Below are 8,126 nucleotides of genomic sequence, written 5' to 3'. Positions count from 1 at the left end.
AATTGCTTGATACATAGATTTAGGCAGTGCCTGATTTTCTAACATATTTCTGGTCATTTGAATAAATATTGGAGCCAGTTTACTCCAGAATGTCGACTCTTATTCTGAAGGAGAGCTCTCACTCTTACTCTATTTTGAAGGGGAAGTCTTATTTTGAAGGCACACTCTGACATTTACTTTGAAGGATCACTCTAACTCTTATCCTGAAGGGAAACTCTTATTCTGAAGCAGAACTATGACTCTTATTTTGAAAGGGAACTCTTATTCTGAAAGAGAGCTCCGACTCTTATTCTGGAGAATTCTTATTCCAAAGGAGATCTCTGACTCTTATTCTGAAGGAGCACTGTGACTTTTACTCTGAATGGGAGCTCTGACTATTATTCTAAAGAACAACTCTAACTCTTATTTTGAAAGGGATCTCTTAGTCTGAAGGACATCTCTGACTTTTATTCTGAAGGGAAGCTCTGACTATTATTCTGAATAAGTGACTCTTATTTTGAAGGTGAGCTCTGGCTCTTATTTTGAAGGACAGCTCTGACTCTTATTCTGAAGGAGAACTCTTATTCTTAAAGAGAACTCTGACGCATATTTGAAAGGAGAAGTATTATTCTGAAGGAGAACTCAGACTCATTTCTTTAGAATTCTTTATTCTCAAGACCTGGTTCAGAATTTAGATCTGGTTCAGACCTTAGACTTGGTTCAGACGTGGGTTCTTGTTATTTTGTACAGGAAGTCCAAGGACGGATGGAGGTCTGATGCTTCCTTGTTAAATCCAGTCATTGGTGCTCAGGGCCCCTGAGGGCCGGTCCATCAGAAGTGTACATTTCTAGAGTGTGGACTGGGTGTCTGTCCTGGGGGCCCGTCCTGCAGCAGGTTCCGGTCCAGCTGCCGGCTCAATGAGTAGTGCTGGGGCAAAGACTCATCAGTCCATTCTGATCTGGAAAGCAGCTGGTCCATGTGGGGCCCCAGGGTCCTGTGTGGAAGTGAGTAAGGACTGATGATGGGGTCCCGCTCCAGCGGTGACTGTCCAGGGACTCGATGAGGCCCCTCAGGTCCATAAGGTGTACCTGTCAGTATAGAAGTGTCCCGGTCCAGGGCGGTCTGCTCGCCCAGTTGGTACAGCTGCTTCTTGTGGACCTGAATGTGGTCCTGCTGGTCTAGTCTGGCATGGCACAGTTGCTTCTTGTGGGTTTGAAGGTGGTCCTGGTGGTCCAACTGGGCGTGGTACTGCTGTTTCTTCTTATTCTGGATGTGATCCTGGTCCTGCTGATTCACCTGATCCTGGTACTGTGGTTTCCTCTGGTTATGGTCTTTGCCCTGTTGGTCCATCTGGGCCTGGTACTGCTGCTTCTTCTGGTTTTGAATTTGGTCTTGTTGTTCCTGATTCTCCTGAAGGTCCATCTGGGCATGGAACTGCTGCTTCTTTTGGCTCTGGATCTGGTTGTGGACCTGGTTCTTGATGTCTTTCCAGTGTCGCCCCCTGAGGACAGGTTCCAGGTCCAGGCAGCGCTGACAGACCTCCTTTCCCGGGACTGACTGGACCAGTACGTGGACTCCCAGCTGTCTCCAGACCGCCTCCTTCTCTGCAGATGACCACGGGCGCCGGCGGACCTTCCGGGGAGCCACAGGGACTGAAAGACAGACAGAGTGGTGGTGAGACATACAGACCCGTAGAGACCAGATTGGACATGTCCCCCCACTAGATTCCATAGATGATACCAAAACCACTGAAATGCCACGATTCTCCAAACCCAATAATAAACTTTGTTATTGTTCAGCACTTGTTCATGTCAGATGTGACCGCTGGTCTTTAAGGTGTTTGTCCCACCCCTACTGCACTATCATTGGACATCTGAGTAAAACATGACAGTGACGAGCGTCACATTTCACTCGATACCTGGTTCTCCTTTCCAAAGAATTAACAAAATACGCTGGCTGCAAGAAAAACCATCTCTTCTCTGGTGAGTCAAGGCGGAGCTGTCTGCAGCTACACGAGCCACCGTCCTCCAGGTGTTGGTCCGCATTCTTCTTCTTTTGGTGTTTAATGGCAGACTAGAACACTTTTAGGTGAACATTCTGCCTTGTCAGGGCAGAAGAATTCGTTTTGGTTTTGGAGAAAAACAAGTACTGTCACGTTTTTAGAATTCAGGCATCAATGGTACCACAGAATCAGTTCTCCTGACCACCCTGGATCAGACAGACCTCCTGAACATCTGATGGAATTGTGGAGGACCCACCTGTGATTGGAGTCTTCAGTCTGGACTCTGGTGGACTCATGGAGGTCACTGGACGACTCTGTGATGGAACTACATGAGGGAAAGTGACAGACAACCACTTTAAACAGCACCATCTGATGGACCAACAGAGGACTTGTTTAAAGTCGGATTTAGGTTTGAGTTCAGGACCAGGACTCACCTTCTGGTCTGTGGTCAGGCTGCTCGTGACCCGGCTCTTTACACTTCTCACCTCTGGATTGGACTGATTGTTTCTTCAGCTTCGCTACTTCCACTGGAGCGTCTGCAAACAGAAAAACAAAGCAGCCCGCTAGATTCATATGTTCGTCATATGAACCAGTAATGGAGGTATGCTGGAGCCTCCTGAGGGGAATTCTTACAAAACCTGAACACCGACAGCGACCATCATCTTCCTCATCTCAATAACTCTGACCACACCCTCCCAGGTGTTACCTGTATTAGGGTCTGGGTTTAGGTGTTACCTGTGTCGGGTTTTTGGTTCAAGTGTTAGCTGTGTCAGGGTTTGAGCTCAGGTGTTACCTGTGTCAGGGTCAGGGTTCAGCAGTCCCAGGTTGTCCCACTCCCTCCCCAGCAGGTGGTAGAAGTCGGTGGTCTTGGCAGCGGCCTCCCAGTCTCCGTCCTGTAGACTCTCTCCGATGGCGATCTCACAAACTGTCTTCAGCGCGGTCTTCACCGCCAGCGGTGGACGGCTCCAGCGGTATCCGGATGCCTTCCTGGCTGCAGCCAGTGCCAGGCTGAGGCGGCCAGGGGTGAGGAGGTCCTGGAGGGTCTGAACACCAGAGTCCAGGGACTTGGCGGCAAGAAGGAACCTGCCAAGCTCCCTTAACTTTTGACTGACATAGTCGTACCTCCGCTGGCTGCCGTCCTGGTTCCCCATCAGCTTGTTCCCATATTTACAGATCAACCAATCAGATTTGACCTGGGCAGAGAGGGGAGGAGTCAACACAGAGACAGTAGAGGGACAGACAGGTGTACAGACAGACAGGATGCGGGACAGGTGTAGAGACCTGGTGTGAGACGTGGTCCTGGTTCATGCGGTGCAGGACTTCGCTACAGCTCTCGGATGCTCCGCTAGAAATGGGGAGGAGTCGCGACGCGGCGGCCTGAACCCTGCTGCGCTTCCTGGGCAGGTCTGGCCTGGGGTCAGAGGTCACACTCTGATCCACGCTGGGGTCGGAGGTCAGGGGTCGTTTGGACCCAGCCATGTCTCCTGAGGGGTCAGAAGGCGTGTCCTCTGCAGACTTGTCCGTCCTGTCCTCCGCTGGATTGCAGCCGGGCCTGGGGTCAGAGATCAAGTCCTTCACGGGGTCAGCGGCCGTCTCTGCTGCAGAGGCAGAGTCTATGGAGGGGTCAAAGGTCAGCTTCTTCCTGCAGGAGGCCTGATGCTTCCAGAGGTCGGCGCGCAGGAAGAAGCCCAGACACAGCGGGCATGGCAGGTAGTTCCTCGCATCCACCTCCTCTGATGGCTGACGCCACGGGACAATTTCACCTACGCCCTGCCGGATCACCTGAGGAGAGACAGGGACAAGTAGGTGGACAGAGACAGGTGGACAGGTGAGAGATCAGACCTAAATGTTGTACATGTAGACAGGTGAGCAGACAGACAAGTAAACTGGTGTGTAATCTGACCTCGATGTTGTGCATGTAGTTTCCTCGGCAGCGCAGGTGTTCCAGCAGAAGGTGGCGTTGTTTGGACCCCGCTGGCAACATGCTGGCGGCCGCCACTTCCTGCTGGTCGGCATGCTTCCTCAGCAGGTGGCGAGCGATCTTCACCTGCGGTCGACGGCAGAACGCGCAGTAGTGCTTCTTGTCCCAGCGCCGCTTTCCATCGCTCCACGTCCTCTTCACCGTCACGCCCTCCCTCTTCTCCTCCTGGCCCCGCCTCTTCTCCCTCTGACCATGCCTCTTCTCGCCGGGACCCCGCCTCTTCTCCACAGGGCCCCGCCTCTTCTCCACAGGGCCCCGCCTCTTCCCTCTCTGGCCCCTATTACTGGAGGTGACAGCAGCTCTGCGGCGGGGACGGCGGCCAGCGGGCTTAGAGAGCTCATCGTCAGGAGAGGGGGCGTGGTCCGAGGGACTGAGCTCTGTCCTGTTCGCCATGGCAACCTCAGGCTGGTCTCCACGGTAACAGGGGAGCCTGTGATCAGACACACAGGTGACATCACCAAGTGAGATGATGTCAGCAGGTCAGACGATGCTCTCATTGGACAGACTGAACCACAGGTGTGTTTGTTGAAAATAAAACTGATCAATTTCGGGTAAAAACGTGAAAAATTAAATGTGAGACCACGATGTTTTCATTTTATCAAGCCTTGTAACAAAAAAACCCTGTTCTTATAAAAAGATATTTTTTTATCACGGAGCATTAGATACACATCAAAGAAAAAATTATTAGTTTTCAAAAATAAATACAAAATACTACAAGATTAAACTCGCAAACTTACAAAAAAGAAACAAAGTTAAAGTCATCAATTTATGTTTAAAAAGTCATAATTTTATGAAATTAAACTTGTAAATCTACCAGAAAAAAGTTGTAATATTACGAGATGAAACTCATAAATTAATGAGAAGTAAATTTACAGTTAAAAAGCATAAAGTCTGGTGATACGGTATTAAAATATATCATAAATGATCATAGTGAGTGATGGATGAATTAATAAATGGTCAAAATTATTAAATAAAATACTAGAATTATAAGATAAAAAATGGAAATGATCCAGCTCTCCGTTCTTAATCTGTGACTTTATTATTTGTAAAATAAGGACTTTAATCTCGTAATAATATTACTTTTTTCCTCATTAATGTACAATTATAATAAAATCCTATTACTACAACATTTTTCTACTAGATATAAAAGTTTAGTCTCCTAATATTAAAACTATTGATACTGATATTATTGTTAATTTACCATTCTTTTCTGCGTATTATGACTTTTTCTCAAACATACAACTTTATTCTCATATTATGACTTTATTCTGGAAATCTAACCTTTATTTCTTTAACACGGCTCTGATAATCCGTCTCATCATAACAATTAAAGTTTCATGTTATAACGTGAGAATTTAATGTGATAATATTAAAGGTTGGAGGTTATAATATCATTATGTTTTAATGAGCCGTGATGCTAATTTAAAAAAGAATTAACAGTTTCCATGAAGAATCCAGGAGCCGTTTCTTCTCTTTTTACATTATTTTTGTTCAAAAAGAGAGAAATGTTTTCAGGTTTTTACCTGAAACTGATCTTTGTTTTTGCTGTCATTTAAACTGAAAACACAAAATTAATCACCAGGTTTACTGCATTATTATTGATCAGTTAATCGATCAAACTGCACATCAGATCACACTTCATACAAATACCTAATCAGAATAAAATAAGATGAATACTGAGAAAACCAGACTCCATTCAAAAACCGGCCAATTTAAAGTTTCTCCTCTTTCAGCTCAAAGACCGACAACAGAGAAAAACATTAAATATACATTATTAATATTTAACAGTCACCTTTTAATTCGGCTGGAGCCAAATTCACAATCAGTCGTTTTTGGGCCAAAGCTTTGACTTTAAAGTGCTGAATCTCCCGACAGTGTCCCGTCCGCTCTTCACGCTGAACAGCCCGCGGTGCACCGAGGAGGACCCGGTCATCCCGGTTAATACATCACATTTGCACATCATACGGTGTGAGTTCCGTGTGGTTCGTACTTAAACTGCACTCAGAATTTATTAAATTGGGCGTTTTATTAAAGCTAAAACTTAAGATCTGTGCTCAGATTAAACGGTCGGAGAGGAACATTAAATCAGCTGTTTTCTGAAAGGAGTCTGGCGCTGCATCCTCTCGGCTCCAGGACCGGTCCGGGTCAGCAGACACCGGGACCGGGTCCAGTGTGTGTCAGTGAGTCCGGACTGACCGACACTAACTGATCGATATGTAAACGTATCGATAAAGGTAGACAGGCTGATGGCGGGGGTCAGATCACGGACAAAGGCCTTTTAAACAGGGCGTGTCCGATAATGGAACCTTCTGTCTGGTACTAACAGCTAACGGCAGGCTAATGCAGCTCCGTGTAGTTTTTAGCATGTTAGCGGCTAACGAGCAGCTAGCTGAGACCGCGCTCTGACACAGAGACCCGGATCTGACCCGGAACCAGCTCAGCACACCCGCATTACTGCTGCTGTTGTTGTTATTGTTTACTGTAACGACACGGTGCTCACCCGCCGACAGCCTCCTCTTCCTCTTTACCGTGATTATTATTATTATTAATGTCCAGGTGAGTCCGAGCAGCGACACCTGCTGCCGCGGAGGGACGCTGCAGCGTGCGTCTTTAGGGACTGTTGGTTATTTAAGGGGGGGGGGGGGGGTTTTTTAACATTTTGGTGATTTGTCTCTTAAATAAATATTGACATGTTTTTTATTATTTCGTTCTTTCTTTTAAGAATTTTTGGCATTTTTGTTTTCATCAAACTTGATGTTTCTTTTTTCTTTTTAGGCCATTTTCTTGTTGTTATTTCTTTGTTCTTTTCTTTCTCTTTTGTCTATTTTTCAGGTGATTTCTTGTGACTTTATCATGTCTTTTGGCTCTGTTTTTGGGACGTGTTATGAGTGTTACGGAGCTGTAACCATGGTGACGGAGGCTCTTTGTTGTGTGTTTGGGTTTTGGTGACGTCCTCCGGCTGTAAGAGAAGGTGTGTTTGTTGACGTGATGACGTTCAGGACTGAACAGAGACGCAGGGGGGAGGAGACATGGACACTCCTCCTGCTCCTCCTCCTGTGGAGCAGGAGGAGGAGCAGGAGGAGGAGCAGGAAGTGTCTCCAGCTGATAAAACAAACCTGCAGACAGAAAGTCCTCTGAAAGACGACCAGACGCCGACATGAACACACTGAAGGTGAGTCCACACAGACAGACAGAGACACGGGACAGGAGACAGAGACAGGAGACAGGAGACAGGAGACTGACAGACAAAGACAGGAGACAGAGACAGACAGAGAGGCAGTATCCATCCAGCAGGGAACGTTCCCACAATGCTGGCTAACGTTCCCTACAACCTGTAATAATGTTTTAAATAAAACATTTGAATCTAACGCTCAAAGAACGTTTTGAGGAGGTTTCTTATTTCCAAAAATGTTCCTGTGAGGTTCAATGACGTAACGTTGTAACTGTAACTCTGAGGATGTTTTGGTGATGTCGAGAGGTGACAGATCAGAGAGTTTTTTTTTAAGAACGTTCCCAAAACGTTACATGAGAACAAAGGAAGAACATTTTCAAAGCAGCTTTCAGAAAATGTTATTGAGGACTGAGATTATAAAATATGTTTTTAATGAAAATATAATCGAATATGTGTCAATTAAAAATAAGCATTTTTAACATTTCTGGATGTTTATAGAAAAACTTTTAAAAGAAAACTTCATTGGTCACATTGTAACATTTACAGAACGTTTTTACAACCAAACATTGCTCACTGGGGAGGCAGAAAGACAGGAGACAGAGACAGAGAGACAAAAGACAGAGACAGGAGACAGACGGAGACAAAGAGGAGGCTGATGTGTGTGTTTGGTTCCAGGTGAGCCTCACCTGCTTGCTGCTGATGACCTTTGACCTCCTCAGCGCTCAGCTGCTGAAGCCTCGACGCTGCCGAACGTGTGCTCCAGGTAAATGACCAATCACAGCCGTCAGATTAACTCTTTACAACCTGAGCAACTTTCAAAAACACGGCAACGGGCAACTTAACCTCAGAAAATTATCAGAAAATTAACAAAGATAAAGACTGAAAAAGTTACAAAAAAAGTTAAAAATCACAAAAAAGAAACAAAAAAGAAAACTACTAAAAGAAAATAAAAATACATTTAAGTCATTTTTTCCTGTAGGAATTGTGCAAAT

The 8,126-nt window shown here is 45.9% G+C and overlaps 1 protein-coding gene across 1 annotated transcript; it reads right to left on the bottom strand.

The window, feature by feature from the left end:
- Positions 1–627: 627 nt before the first annotated feature.
- LOC121966578 lies at positions 628–6,480 on the bottom strand. Its single transcript, XM_042516657.1, has 7 exons — positions 6,463–6,480; positions 3,885–4,392; positions 3,263–3,763; positions 2,775–3,174; positions 2,416–2,517; positions 2,238–2,306; positions 628–1,631 (listed from the first exon to the last, which is right to left on the bottom strand). The coding sequence occupies exons 2-7, from the start codon at positions 4,353–4,355 to the stop codon at positions 811–813; spliced, it is 2,364 nt and encodes a 787-aa protein (XP_042372591.1). The 5' UTR covers positions 4,356–4,392; positions 6,463–6,480; the 3' UTR covers positions 628–810.
- Positions 6,481–8,126: the final 1,646 nt, after the last annotated feature.

The sequence above is a fragment of the Plectropomus leopardus genome, unplaced genomic scaffold, assembly GCF_008729295.1.
Source record: "Plectropomus leopardus isolate mb unplaced genomic scaffold, YSFRI_Pleo_2.0 unplaced_scaffold25112, whole genome shotgun sequence".
Lineage (NCBI taxonomy): Eukaryota > Metazoa > Chordata > Actinopteri > Perciformes > Serranidae > Plectropomus > Plectropomus leopardus.
Note: the sequence above shows the minus strand (reverse complement) of the source record. Positions and strands in the feature narration are given on the sequence as shown.